The sequence below is a fragment of the Notolabrus celidotus genome, chromosome 20 (genome assembly GCF_009762535.1).
Source record: "Notolabrus celidotus isolate fNotCel1 chromosome 20, fNotCel1.pri, whole genome shotgun sequence".
Taxonomy (NCBI): domain Eukaryota; kingdom Metazoa; phylum Chordata; class Actinopteri; order Labriformes; family Labridae; genus Notolabrus; species Notolabrus celidotus.
Window position 1 is genome coordinate 14,688,105 of NC_048291.1, and position 15,324 is coordinate 14,703,428.

At 42.0% G+C, this 15,324-nt stretch overlaps 1 protein-coding gene across 1 annotated transcript in view; it reads right to left on the reverse strand.

Moving 5' to 3' along the window:
* Positions 1-4,031, reverse strand: part of ttyh2l (tweety homolog 2, like) — a 42,923-nt gene extending 38,892 nt beyond the window's left edge. The window contains exon 1 of the mRNA XM_034711886.1: positions 3,174-4,031. Within this exon, the coding sequence (XP_034567777.1) occupies positions 3,174-3,302 (129 nt within the window). The 5' untranslated portion in view covers positions 3,303-4,031. The remainder of the gene's footprint in view (positions 1-3,173) is intronic.
* Positions 4,032-15,324: the final 11,293 nt, after the last annotated feature.

A 15,324-nucleotide genomic window follows, 5' to 3' on the forward strand; every position in this document is an offset into this window, starting at 1 on the left:
TTACATTACACCCATCCTGTTTTCAATCCTGTCTGATACTCTTACAGTCGCTACCATTTTATTGAGCCATCATGTTGTTTTGGTTGCTTTCTTTCCAGCTACAGTATCCATCTTAAGCCAGCAGACAAATCATTTTGTTTGTCTTTATAGCAGCATCATAAAACTAATCCCTGATCGTTTAAGAAGTACTTACGCTCCTGCACAAACATGGCTAGAGGAAATGGCTGATCATTTCTGGTATTAAGACCAAAAAATAAACTGGGACTGCCCTGCTGTAGATTTTTACTTTCAATTTTACAGGACTCCAACATAAATCATTGAGCTCCTAGTTAGTTCAAAGACAAACAAGAGAAAAACTATGGCCTTGATTTTACTTGCAAATAATTTTTACTTAAATTTTTAAGCCAGAAAGTTCAGACAGACTGAGTCTGGCTGACTAAGCAGACTACAGCGTGTGTGACTAATTATTCCATTTGGATGACATTGATACTGTGACTGAATTTAAATTTCAATCCTTTGCATTTCACAATGTCCTCCTCCATATATCAAACGTTGGTGTGCTCATCTTGTTTTTGAGCTTAGTTTCACGGTAAGAACATTCCTTTTAGAAATTAGATGTTCAAAGTAAAGTATACCACTGGTAGGTTGGTACACCTTGCTTTAGAAACAGAATCAGAATCAGTTCACATACAAGGGATCTGACTCTGGTTTACAACACTTCAAGGCAAAAATAAGGACTGAAAAGGATGTTTAATAAATAACTATGTAGTCTGCAGATGGTTTGAAACTGCACAGTAATCACTGCAAAAATGTACCTTTTCATTTTTTGTATTTCACTAAATCCCTAAAATATCAAACGTTATACTTCTGGTGTGCTGACCTTGTTTTGAGCTTAGTTTCTCTTATCAGGTGGGTAAGAATATTCTCTTTGGAAATGAGATCACCACATGTTTAACTTTGGGTACATCAATTACAGGTTGGCACACATTGCTTGAAAACACAAATGAAATGTGTTCTCAAATTACACCAATCATGTCCAAAAGAGCTTTCAAACTACAAACAAAATGAAGCTGATGTTTCAGTGAGTGATGCAACGTTAATTGCTTCTTAGATGAAAATAGGTCACTTCAGAAACGTGCCAGAAGAGCTGCCCTACCTTAACTTGCACTCAAGCCAAAACCTTAATCCCAGGATTTACTAGTAGTTGTTTTTTGGGGACACAGATGATGAGCCACAAGGCGTAGTGTGTACACTTTATACCAGTGTATATGCTGCTTAAATTTCCTGTCTCTGAAATTTAGTTCAGGTCCATCTTGTGCACAATGCTGCTACTTCCACTCTCTCTATAACAATCCCACTCCTTTGTTTTATGATTAGACATGCAGTTATTTCAATTTCTTGCTACCATAATGCCATAACAAGGCGAAGGATGCATGAGAGGGAGGACAAAAGTGAAAGACTGAAACCCATCACAGAATATTCATTGACTTTTTACAGGTCATTGATTTTTTTATATTCCCAAAATGATGCTTGTAAATGCAGGTTTAAGACTTTAGATGCCTGTCTACTGAATTAAAGCAGCAAACAAAAAGCTTTAGGAAATGTGGCTGCAGCTGTGATGCTCTTTGCTCTTCCATTAAAAGACAACAACCCATCACGTCAAATAAAGAACATGAGTTGTTTCCCTGCCCTAAAGACCACTAACAGTCTCCATGTGACGCCAGTATAGCACTCTCCACTCCTCATTGTGACACTGCTGGGATTCAATGACCCTCATGGATCTTGGAAGGAGTGGCACAGTGAAGGACTCAGGTTGAGGTTACTGGTAATGGCTTCTACATTCATAAATGACCTGGTGGCACTTGGGTATGCACTTACACACTTTCAAACTCAGTGCATGTTTCTTGAGAATTCTCAGGCATGTTTAATTTTGAAAGATAATCCAAAAGGTATGAGAAGTCTTTCAAAGCTTCAAATAGCAAACAAATTTAATTTAACAATTAGTAGAGTTAGTTAGAATACTTGTAGGATTTCTAACAGTATTTTATAAGATGCAACAAATAAGTACAAAAATGATTTATCTTGTGAGAGTAAATAAAATAATGTGAAGTTGATGACCTCATATGAGCTTCGTTAGTGGGTTTTAATTAATTGTACGCTTGTCAAACTATGTTGTACTGACATCATGTGACTTTTTATGTTCCAAAATTCTCTTTGAAGATAAATACAACTTCTTTGTGAGCAAATGTTATCATGATATCACAAAGAATGAGGCAGACAAACAGAATGAGTCCATTATCCTTACATAAAGGCATCCACAATAGAGTAATGGATGCAGATAGAAAGCTAATGGTGACCACTGATTATGAGCATTCGTTTTTTTTCTCATCACAGAGCCCATTTGATCTATAATGACTTTGGTCATGCTGGCCAGTCTGTGTCAGTAATCATGGCAGTTTGGGACATTCATATGGAATCAAATGACCATAAATGCACTCTATGGTGATTGAAATACTTAGCTGAAGTGAATATTTTTCACTTAAGGAAAAAAAAAGAAAAGTTCTTAAACAAATCACATACATTAATCTCGCATGAAAAGGACAGTAAACACTGCATAAAATAAGCATCCCCTACAGGGAATGTGTTGTTTATAGTGTTAAATTGAGCATCAAGTGTTACTTATTTACGTTTTTTTCCCTGGCACGGCTGCTAGAGTCTGCTTTAAAAGAGAGTAAAGAATACAAGAGAAGTGATAAATTAGGTAATGAAGCCGAGAGTCTAAGAGTAATAAATATTAACCTTGAGAAAAACAGAAGCATAACAGCATATACAGTACAGAGTTGTGTACAAGTTGAAATATTTCATTGTCCAGCTAATACAGGTCATGTGTCATCATGTGAGAACTGCAGTGCACTGTTGACTCTCACTTCCTTACACTTGCAGCCACATAGGGAGCTACAGTGATCCATCAATTACAGACAAAGTAATAAAAGAAGCTTTTATTATTTAAAACACCACTTTTGCTTGGACTTATGTTACTGAGTGTTCAAAATAACACTTAAATATACTGACTAAATTGTTTTCGGAGGCAAGTGGTCTACCACTGCTCTGACGCTTCTAGTGAGTTTCTGTATAGTTTGCGTGCGCTTTTACGCACAAGTACAGTTACCAACCTGCTGATAGCTCGTATCATCCGGTTTGAAAGTGTTGTCCAGCGGTTCGAAGAGGAAATCAAAGTGAGGGAAATTGTGCAGCCAGTATGTCCACCACGGAGCAACGTACTCGAGACGTACAGTGGCCATTCCTGCTTGGAAAGTCAGTCCAACGATCCACCGACTGTACTCTCCTTGGAGACCTTGTCACTCCAAAATACCCAAGATGTGCGAAAAATAGACAACAAACAAAGGCGACTACAGCTCAAGGTATCTCCGATGTTGACCTGGAAGTTTTTCTTTTGTCGTTAAACCTCCAGAACAGTGCTGCATGTTAATTCCTGATTCGGTTTCCATTGTTCAGTGGGAACTGTTGAGTTGCGCTTCAGCCTCAGTGCGGGCCAAGCGTTTGAATCCGAGACACGGGACAGAGTGACAATGTGAACCTGCCTCCTTCAACGGAGAAGGCGTGCCAAATCACTTTCCAGTCAAGTGGGCCAGCCAGGTCACGGTATACTTTGAATTTAAAAATAAAAACAATAAAGTAGACAAGGGTTTGTTAAGCTCCTGCATGGAAGAAAAATGCACGAGGAGAATTTCTCAACTCAAATGCGAACAAAATATTCAAAATGATCAAATAACAAAGCAACTTCTTGATCACATATACAGCTCCACGTGGTCATCATCGGCCTGCAGTCGCTTCTCAACATAATGAGTGACATTTCCAAATGAACCCAAAAGGTTCTTTTAAATAAGCATGCATTGAAAAAAATCACAAAGCTCTGCAAACAGCCTTGCCTTTACTCGTAGCCTCTGTGTGTATTTTTGGCACAGAAGGGAAAGGGTATTTAATGCACTATTTATGACTTCTGCTGTTAATGTCTGACCTCTTGTGGACAATGAGGCGCACTGAGGTGAACATTAATGAGAACGCTAATGAGATGCTGCAGCCACTGGTAAAGAATGCTGGCTTCTACTTTGGTTATAATGTGTTTTTTCTCTATTCTGAATTCCAATCTGCATCACATTCACTACAATATCTGTTATAAACTGATGCACGAGTTTTTGTTTTACAGCACTATTAAACTCAACTGGTGCATTAGGAACTTGAATCAACGTCTTTGGTGCACACTTGAAGGCACCATAGAACAACAGCAAGTGATGCATACACACATATGGTTGTAGCTGCAGAGAAAAAAAGTGCAGCTGTGTAAAATGAGAGAATTATACTGGGTAGGATGTATGACTAGTGCATGAAAATAATTGCACAACCAAATTGAATACCAGGGTTAATACTCCCCATAATATTGGCAGTGTGAGTGCTATTAGCTTCTTAGACACTGAGGAAAGTATGGACCCCTAGGAAGAGCCTGCTAATGGCTGAAGTTGACACCCCCGCTAATGGCATTGTATCACAGAGTGTGTTTAGGCAGGGAAAAACCCTCCTGCTGTAGTCTGAATGCTGGCATGTTAATCAGCCATACTAAGTCAGCGACTGACAGACATTTAAATCGAAACTGTAGCTGATATACTATCTATTGAGACAAATTTATGGCACTACATTTTAAGGATATATCAGTCTAATAGATTATCAGCTGGTAATGGGAAAATTGTATTATTCATTATTAAAAAAGAATACACTTCTGTCCAATTAAAACAAACAATATGTGTTGTAATAACTCCAGGAGGAAGACAAATTCTCAAAGTTTTACCACAACAAATCTTTTGAGTCACCTAAAAAGTCTTCATCTCATCAGACGTATAAAGATTTATCGAATAAAAAAGAAGTAGCAGTAGCAACAGCTAACATTAGCACCAAACAAAAAAGCGAGTATGCAGTTAAAAGGCATTTGAGATCCTCAGAAGTTTCCCAGAGACAACCAAAAGGTGAAAGCAATCAAAGAAAATTAAATTTACAGCACTCGACGTCGACGACGAATCCTTTTTCGTAGAAGACCAAGGACTTTGCCAGCTAATGGTGTATTTGGAATAGTATCCTGTGTCGCTGCTACTCGGCAGACTTATCTCTACCTGCCTTGTATGATGTGATCTCTACACACATTCACAGTCTGATCCATAATGTCTGAGATAAGTTTCAACACAGACATATGGATTCATGACTTCAGGCCAGTGAGTATGCTTAGTTCGACAGCCCAGTGTCTGGATGAAGACTTCAACATGGAAAAGACATTATGGCATGCACAGGAGTGCTCCAGTGTGCAGTAAAACAAAACCAAAGAAAACAAAGTAATAATACATTCGGTCAAAAAAAACTGTGAGGAAAAAAAAAGGCAGAACTATTCTTTGTTTTTGTCTTTTGTGGTGTTCATTTTGATGACTTCAGTTAGAAAATGCCAGCCCTTGCTCGAAATGCAACAAATTAGGAGAACCTTATAATCTAGCATAACCAATATACAGCTCAATAGATCATGGAGTCACCAAACCTTGAGTCCAAGTCAAGTCTAAAGTCCTCAGAGTTATGAATATAGTCTGAGTTAGGAAAAAATAATATGAGTCTAGTCCAAGTTGAGTCCTCATTGTTAGTGTCATTATTTATCATAAGGTTGACCGCTATTTCATTTCAAACTGTTCACTGTACAAACATGAACTGACTGAGAACTTTTGCTTGTGCACCAAACACATTTAATTATTGATATTACTGTTAATGGAAGTTACAGTGCCTTGAACCCTGAGTAAATGCGCACCGCATCTCTAAATAAAGAGACACACTCATCAATTCTGCTTCAGTGATTTCACCACAGGTGTTTAATAAAGTCGAAAATACCTGCAGACCGTTATTAATCCGAATTTTAACAACCAAACATCTGAGACCCAGTGGTTCAGTCACTTTAGAGGCTAATGTTGCTGTAAGCTTGCCAACAGTAAAGTAATCAACAGTCCAAGCAACTTAAGCATCTCACTTACTTTGCTGTTTGCATCTTGCCCCTGTCTTCTTCCTTGATGGCTCTTGTACATCTTGCCCATATTGCACTGCTCTTGCTTGCATTTGCTGTAAAATCTTAGAAAGCAGAAAGCACGATTTATGGCACATCTTTAAGCATCTTGGCAGGAGCTGTTGCTGAACAAGATGAACATGCATGTATGTTAACTCGTGTGCCAGCCCTTGCCAGAAACGTAATAAATTCAGAGAGCCTTATAATCTAGCAGAACAATATAACAGTCTTTATCAATAAATCAGTCTGAATTATCCTTTTAATCCTCCGAGTCCTAATACAGTCAATGCTTAAGTCTGAGTCTGAGACCAAGTGATCAGTGCTCGAGCCCAAGTTGAGTAATGGTATCTCAGCAATCCATGCATCTCAACTTGCTTATTAGTTGTAATGCCAGTGTTTGATCTTGAAAAAACAATACTTCTTAATACCTTCCTGTTTGAATGTTTTTATATAAATGAAACATTACATTTAAAACATGTTCTAATATATTTTTAGATGTGTATATTTTTTTTTTAAACATTATGTTTCTTATTATATTGATTAAACTTTTACCTTGGTGACTAGGGCTTCAGCCTTTGTGCAGGTTTAGTCATTCTCTGTATCTGAGAAAAGCTCCTCCAGCGTCTTTGATGATATTACATCTCACTCTCACTGCTGTCCCGGCCCTGTTAAGTATAATAGGTCTGTTCAATTTTCTTTTCTCTTTGCTCAACTCAAGATTTAATAGAACTGCCACAAGATATCTGGATTTGATCTATAAAATCTGATCTATAAAAAGGTCCCATCTTTGTTAAACTATATTGAAATTCTAAATATTCAAGTCATGGCAAATACCGTGCAATTAACATTCAGTTAAAGGCAAAATAGATGGCTGCACTATGAAAAGTAATGGAAATAGCCTGCCTTGGGAAATCAACCAAGTGAAATAAAATAAAATAAAAGTCTATTGGCAGATAAAAAGAAAGATTAAAATATATCTTATGCATTTTGCCCTGAGGAAAGCCGTTTTATCTACATGGACTAGAGAGTCGTTCTCTTGCAAGCTAAACCATCTTGATGTCATATGGCTACTGCTGTAATTATTTGGATGCTTTGATGCACCTCCACGGCCAACAGCGCCCAGAGAGTGTTCTCGGAGTCTGAATCCTCTGAGTAGGTGACACTCGAAACACACTGTATGAATATGAATTCTCCACTGTGCTCTGCATCTACAAACAGCCGGATTTGGTGCCAGAAAACTCTCCTGTGATTGCAGTGCCAATCACTCTCAGCGTCTAAACCGAGGGACCAAACGCTGAAAAAAATAGTGACATGAATAAAAGCACTTCTGTCTGGTGTCTCTTTAATTCGCACTTTGGGTTTCAAGCCTCCTTGCCTGCTGTTTTCATTCATTCTTGTTATCTCGGTGCAGACAAAACATGTCACACCAACAAATCACATTGATTCTGGGGTGAACTTGTACCTTTGGGATGAATGTAGTTAGGCCGAAAAGACCACTTAAGGCTTATTTTGTGATACTTGTTTGCAGTCTGGCCATTTCATGTTCTGAGTCTAATTAAGCTCAACTACATGAATGTAAATAAGTCTGCAAAACATTGCACCAACACTGCTGGGGTTTGGTGCCTGTAGAGAATTTCTCCTATATGTGGTGGTGCTTAAAGTGCTTCAAACAAAAGCCACACCAATTGGAAAATGGAAACAATTATCATAAAATGCCTTCTTACTTTTTCCTTTTGTCTGTGCAGTGCATTAATAGAGCAGAAGCCCTGGAACCTATTTCTTAAAGAGAGTCCTCATTGAAAGGCAAACCAGACTCATCATTTTTATCGCCTACCTAAGGTTCTTTCACTTCAGGAAATTATTTTATCATTCCAACCACTTGCAAAAAAAGGGGTTATTATTCACAGACATGGACTGCTATCTACAGACTATGACAAACTAGCCTGTGCACAGCAGGCCCTCTGTGTGAAAGTAGTCTCCATTGAAGCAAAATGTAAACACCTCCGAGCCATTTTGTCCTTGAAGTATGATGTAAAGGCTGCAGAGAAAAGGTGAAGAAATCTTCAAAATTAGTTTTAGAAATAGTTCAGGCAATAGTGTAGCCATTTAATTAAATATAAGGTATTACTGATTACTTATTAGCCATTAATAAAGCCATCACTTGATGCTTCGAATATGACCTCAATTCCCCCAAAAAGTTTGGATGTTGTGTAAAATGTTGACAAAAACAGAATTTGATTGTCTGCAAATGATTTAACGTGTATATTTAATGAAAATAGTACAAAGACAATACATTGAATGTTGAAGCCATTTTTCTTGTATTGTTAATATGGGAAAAATAGCTTATTTCAAATTTGATGCCATTAACATGTTTCAAAAAGTTGGTACAGAGGCACATCGACCATTGTGTCTCCTCACCTCCTCCTTTAACAACACTGTAAACTGAAACCAAAGGGACCAGCATCCTGAGTTTTGAAAGTGAAATGTCCCATTTAGCTTGATAAAGGATTTCAGATGCTCAACAGTTTGTGGTCTCTTTGGTTGTATTTTTCATAATGTGTCAAATGTATTCAGTTGGTGACAAGTGGGGACTGCAGGCAGGCCAGTTTAGCACCTGGACTCTCCTGAGGTGTCCTGCTGTTGTAATGCTTGCAGAATGTGGTTTACTGTCTTTTTGAAATATGCAAGGTCTTCCCTGAAAAAGGCTTTGTCTGGAAGGCAACATGTGTTGCTCCAAAACCTGTACATATTGATCAGCATTAATGTTGTCTTCCCAGATGTGTGAGCTACCCATGTCACAGGCACTTAAGGACTTCCATGCCATCATAGATGTTGGCTTTTGAACTGGTCTTTCTCCTCATCCATGATTTCCATATGGGTTTCAAATTTTGATTGGTGCGACTACAGGATAGCTTTCCCACTTCCCCTCAGTCCAACTCCCTGGCATTTTCAAACATAATACAATTTCCTCTTTGCACGATACAGTTTTAACCTGCATTTGTGGATGTTGCAACATTCTGCATTTACAAACAATGTTTTTTTGAAGGGATTTTCAGTGCATGCAGTGATGTCCACTACAGAGTATTGTCTGTTTTACTGAAGTGCTGCCTGATGAGTCTTTTAATATTATGTAGGCTACTATAGATGATGGCATCCTAAAATTCTTTGCAATTTCACACTGAGGTACATTATTCAAAAATTGTTGAACTATTTGCTCAGGCAGTCTCTCCCAGAGTGGTGAACCTCTTCCCTTCTTTTCTCTGACACAGCCTCTCTGGAATGCCCTTTTTATACCTAGTCATGTCACTAACCTGTTGCAAATTAATCATATTTCTGCCATCAAATTTGTAATAAGTTTATATTTTTCATTTAAAAAAGAGTTTCAGCATTTGATATGCTGTATGCACTATTTTCTATTAAATACACACCCTTTGTGGTGCTTTTTTAATCCCCCACACAAATAATGAAGAGGAACCATTAGGTGGAAGCCCAGCACTTATCTGCAGGGCTGAGAACGTCATGCTTCCACCCTGTCTGGAGGTGTCTTCTGATTGTGTATTGATGATGAACACCATCTGATCCATCATTGCACAGAGCTCTTTTGTACACAATGCAGTCCATAAAGTAAGATCTAACCCTAATGAACTATGGCTTTCAAATCCCATCCATAACTCTCATGGGCCTTTCATCAGAAAAAGTCTCCGGGGTCGTCCATTTGGGCTCCGACGTTGCAGGAAATACATATCAAAGAGTACTTTGAAGTGAAGTCAGTCAGACCGCTCTATCTTAAAGTGAGGAGTGAAGAAATAGAGTCATATCTTGAGTGACAAGTCTCAAGGTCAGTGTTCCAAAGACTCTGTTTTAAGGTTTTACAGAAAAAATAACCTGCTGAATTTCAAATCCAGGGCCAAATATTCCTCTAGGAGCAGGTGATACTGCAACCTTGACTTCTGTGCAGGGACACGTTTCATTCGGAGCTGGATGAAACCGCCATGAGAATAATGTCACACCCTGACTGGAATTAAAGAAAAGTCCAATTTGACTCAACGACAAACCTGCTTTTTTTTCTTCTGTAAAACCCTCCATGATTCCGAATATGTAAGAAATAAGAAATGTATGAGATGCCTTGGCACACCCAGACACAACTTTGGTCTGTGCAGAGGTTTCTCAGACAAATTTTCATGCAAGAAAAAAAGAGAAAAAACACTCTTCACAGTCCTTGTAGTTGTTGCTCCTTCCCCATCATGCGCTCAAGTGTCCTCAACAAGCACTGGATTTACCTCCTGATTGACTGTCTCCATAACAATCACAGGGATGATTGGTTCATTTAAAAGTGTTTTGAAGAGCCTCATGTCCTGGGCTCCTTCCAAGCCATAAAAAACTTCCTGCTCAGTGGGATGTGGAAATGTGTTGTATTGGACTTTTCCTCCTTCACGGTTATTGCTCTTTTTTGGATTTGTGACTCAAATCCCCTTCCTCTATTTTGAGTGATTTATACATATGAATGAAGATTTATGCCTGAGAGCTCAATGTGCCGGTATTATCCAATCAAACTGGGCTGCTCAGTGGCTCCTGAGATTGCATTAAAGTGTAATATCAATGCAGCAATCCTGGGGATATTGCCACTTTGAAATGCCCAGGGTCCCTCTGATGCTATAGTCATGTATTATGATCAAGAGGATTTGTCTGTTTAGGTAATGCTTCATGTAAGAGATTGCTTGGGTATATTAATGAAAAGTTCCTTACCATGCTTAATTTACTATATCAATGTTTGGATGGAGAAAAACATCAAATGTTAGAATCAAGCAGGTGAGCTAAATAAACAAATAAGGGAACAGAAGGAATACAATTTTCTCTATCTGTGAAGTAAATTAAAACAACTGAGTCCCTGCAACTTATTCCCTGAAAAGTTTTCCTATGACAAAATAAACCTATTTATTCATTTCTGATGTTCTACCAAAGGTTTCTTTGACTCTGCAAATATATTATACGAATTCAATATCTTGCAAAAAGGCAGTTAATATTTACAGACATGGACAGATATCTCCAGACAGTGACAAAATAACCAAAGCATAGCAATCCCTCTGTGGAGATGACTACATTTCAGAGCCATCTCTACCTTCAGAATGTTATAAAAAAGAGTGCAAAGAAAAGAAAGAAATGCTGTCTACAGGAGCAGTTCTTGAATAAGTTGAACAGCTATGCTCATAAGATCTTTAAAAATAGCAGCAAGCATGTTCCAATGTGAAAAAAGCCCCTTCTCCAGTTACCTTGATTCACCCCATTAAGCCCCTCCCACCAAATGATGCACCAAACACGAAGCCACATTTTGCCGGGCTCATGTCAGCCAGGGTTGTATAAAACATGAACGGCACATCAGCTCCCTCAAAGTGAAACCAAAACTCTGCAGTGTGGATCATAAAGCCTGCCTCTTCCATGAAGACAGATGGAACATGGATCAAGCTACAAAACTGTCTCCCTAAACGTTACATACAGTTTGCTCAAACATCCTCTTTGACGGACACTTCTTGCATCTTGTTCTTATTGTGGCAAGGAACAGGAACATGGGCCACAGTAGAGGCCCGTTGGTCCCGAGTGGGGACAGCAACGGTGTACTTGCTAAAAACGTCTGTCATGACAAGGACGTTTTCAACGCCACTGCTGGATGGCTGAAACAGGGTAAAGTCAATGGCCAAGATTTCGTTTGGCTCCGAAGCAAGCAAGTGACCCATAAAGCTATGTGGCACTGACCCAGAGTCTTTGGCAAGCTGGCAGCGCTCGCACTCTTGGACCCACTGTTTGATGTCCGATAACATCCCCGGCCAGTAGCAATGCTGCCTCACCAGGTCAGTGGTCCGATCAATGCCCTGGTGGCCATGCTCCTGATGCAAGCAAATAAGGGTGTCTTGCTTAAGGACTGCAGGCAGAACCAGTTGGAGGGATTCACCCCCACCATCAGGCTGGAAGACCCGTCGGTGAAGCACACCCTCTTTTTCAACCAAATGGTTCCACTGACGCAACAGGGCCATCGCCGGCTTAGAAACCTGAGGTCTCTCAGCCGATGTCGGCCGAGCCTGCCTCCGCCAAAACACCAAAAACTCTCTCACAAGGGGATCTGCCTCCTGCAAGGCACGAATGTCAGAAGGAGAGGGAGATGGAAAAGCAGATACTACACCCTGAGTTGCCACCACCCTTAGGTCTAGCTGCTGCACGCTGGAGGACACTGGGGACTGAAGTGCCTGGCACGATACCATCAGCCAAACCCGAACCAGACAGATACTGCCGGGAGAGTGCATCAGCGTTCCGATTACTGCGACCTGATCGGTACTTGATGTCAAAATCAAACGCAGCCAACTGGGCGGCACAACGATGCTCCATGGCACCCAGCTTGGCAGACTGCAGGTAGCTCAGCAGGTTGTTATCTGTGAAGACCATACACTTATGGCCCAACAGATATTCCCGGAACTTCTCCGTCATAGCCCACTTCAGGGCTAAAAACCCCAGCTTCATGGAGCTGTAGTTATCCATGTTTCGCTCAGTTGGCCTGAGGCCACGACTGGCATGAGTGACAGGCTGAACACCTCTGCCCCAAGGCCACTATGGCTGGCATCAACCTCCAAAATGAAGGGATGGGAAAAGTCAGCATAAATGAGCACAGGGGCAGAAACCAGCTTCGACTTCAAGGCCTCAAAACTGGCTTCACACTGCGGCGTCCAGGCAGCACCCAGGGCTTGCTCGGATCCTTTTCTGGGCTGTTTGCTTGCAAGCTCAGCTACTAATTTGTGCAGAGGGCCGGCCAGTTGTGCAAAGCCCTGTACAAAACGCCGATAGTAGCTTGTGAAACCCAAAAAGGAGCGGAGCTCTGTAACATGACGGGGCCGCTTCCATTTGGACACAGCCTCAATCTTCTCAGGTCTGTGGAGACTCCATCGCTCGAGATGACATGACCTAAGTACTTAACTTCCTTCTGGAAAAAAGTGCACTTCTCCAGTTTGGCCTTTAGACCTTCCTTCTGGAGCCGACCAAGCACTACTTCCAGACGCTGCAGATGTTGAGAAACAGAGGAGGAGAAAACGACAATGTCATCAAGGTACAGAAGGAGGGACTGTCCTTGCTGATCTCCAAACATTCTCTGCATCAGCCGCTGGAAGTTGCTTGGGGCATTACATAGCCCAAAAGGCATCCTGTTGAACTCAAAAAGTCCAAAAGGGGTACAGAAGGCGGTCTTAGGCCTATCTGGTTCTGACATTGGCACCTGGTTGTACCCACTAGCCAAATCAATTGTCGAGAACCAGCGAGCACCACAAAGCGCATCCAGGCTTTCCTCAATGTGAGGCAATGGGAAAGCATCCTTCCTGGTTTTGCTGTTCAAAAGGCGGTAATCAACGCTTGAGAAGCTGATTGATGTGAGCCTTCGCTGCCTCATTATCTGAGGGAGGGATGCAACGATACCTTTGTCGGACAGGAACATCATCGAGGAGCGGAATGTCATGGGAGATGAGGCCAGTACAGCCCAAGTCTCCATCGTGGGCTGCAAAGACTGAACTATACTCCTGCAACACAGACCTCACCTCCCCCTGCTCCTCCTCTGTCAACATGGACAGATCCACTTGGGGGCCACTCCCGTGGTCGAGCTACTGGCTGTTTGTGAGGAGATCTTGGCCGTGGTAGGCCTCACCTCAGTCACCCCTGTGGGCAAACTAACAACCTGGGCACCACTGAGAGCACCAAGACAAGTCCGAGGGTACAAGTCGGTGGTTCCGACATTGACATTGACCACCGGAATATAAGCCATACCCCGGACAACTTGAACCAAGCATGGAGATGCCAGCAACCCAGCTGGCAGACCAGAATCAGGGGGCTCGAACAGCGCAGGCTGATCCCAAAGTGTGGAGAGCAAGTGCTGGCCACAATCTTCATTACTCCACCAGGGATGCGAAGGGCCCGTTTACCCTGCACCCGAACTGAACCCATAGGGTCCTTCTGAACCTGGGCAGCAGCCTGGTGGCTCTTCTGGAGGGCCTCAATGACGGGGCCAGGGGCCTGCAACACAGGGGGTGAATCAAAGAGAGACCAACCATATGCCCCGAAAAGATTTCGATAGCAACGTCGGATAATGTTCATCCCCAAGACTCCAGGGACTGAGGCCACAGCTTCAGGGGGATCTTTTACGACCAAGATCCCACAGCGGGACATCTCCTTCCCACAGAGGGTCACATCAAGCTCCAAATAGCCAACATATCGAATGGCTAGGCCATTAGCCGCTCGCAGCTGTAGCCAATGACAGGACCGCAGGCGATCATGATCCCAAAGTGCAAAATGCTTCTGGAAAAAGCTTTCCGTTATAGTGGACACCATGGACCCAGTATCCACCAAACCACGATACAGAGACATCACCCATCAGAACATCAATATTTGGACATGACAACATTAGACCAGCCAGTTTACCATCGACAGAGCCTGGAGATTCCCCTACTGAGCTGTGGCTTGACAACTCAGCGGGCTTCAGTTTTCCGGCTGCCGAGTGTAAAGGTGGGATGTTAACCCAGCAACAGAGTGGGCACGAGCACGAGCAGGGGCATGCTCACCATCACACTCCCGGGCAAAATGCCCAGGCTGCTGACACCTGCGACAAATCACAGAATTGTTGTGTGACATCTGACCTTGGGGTCGGGGAGCCTGCAAGGAAGCTACTGTGCGTGTAAGATCGTTAAGCTGCTCTTGTTGGTGCTTCATTAGATCCATCAGTCCAGTTAAACCAGGCCCCTGGGCAGCAGCTACAGGGGCTGGAATGGAGCTACTCCGAACACTAAACTGAAGACCATGAGCAGATGGAAGAGAGTAGCTACGCCCAGGAAGACCCTCCCTCTCCCATCTAATAGCCTCGCTACGCACCTCCAGCAACGATGCAGTGGGCTGGCGCCGAACCATTTGCTTCAGCTCTCATTGCAGAGAACTGTCGAAGACACACTCTACAAAGGGGTAGCGAAGCAGAACTTCAGCGTTTGGCATACCGTCAGGTGCGCACTGCTGGATGTTCTGCATTAACGCTAACAAGGCAAAAGAAAACTCCTGCAGTGTCTCACCCTCCTGTTGCTGTCTCGCGAAGAAAGCCTGCTGCAGAGTGACATAAGAGTGGGTATGGCCGTACAACTCTCGCAAGATGGAAAAAATGCGGACTGGGTCGTCTCCCTCTACACCTGGTCGGAACCTTATCT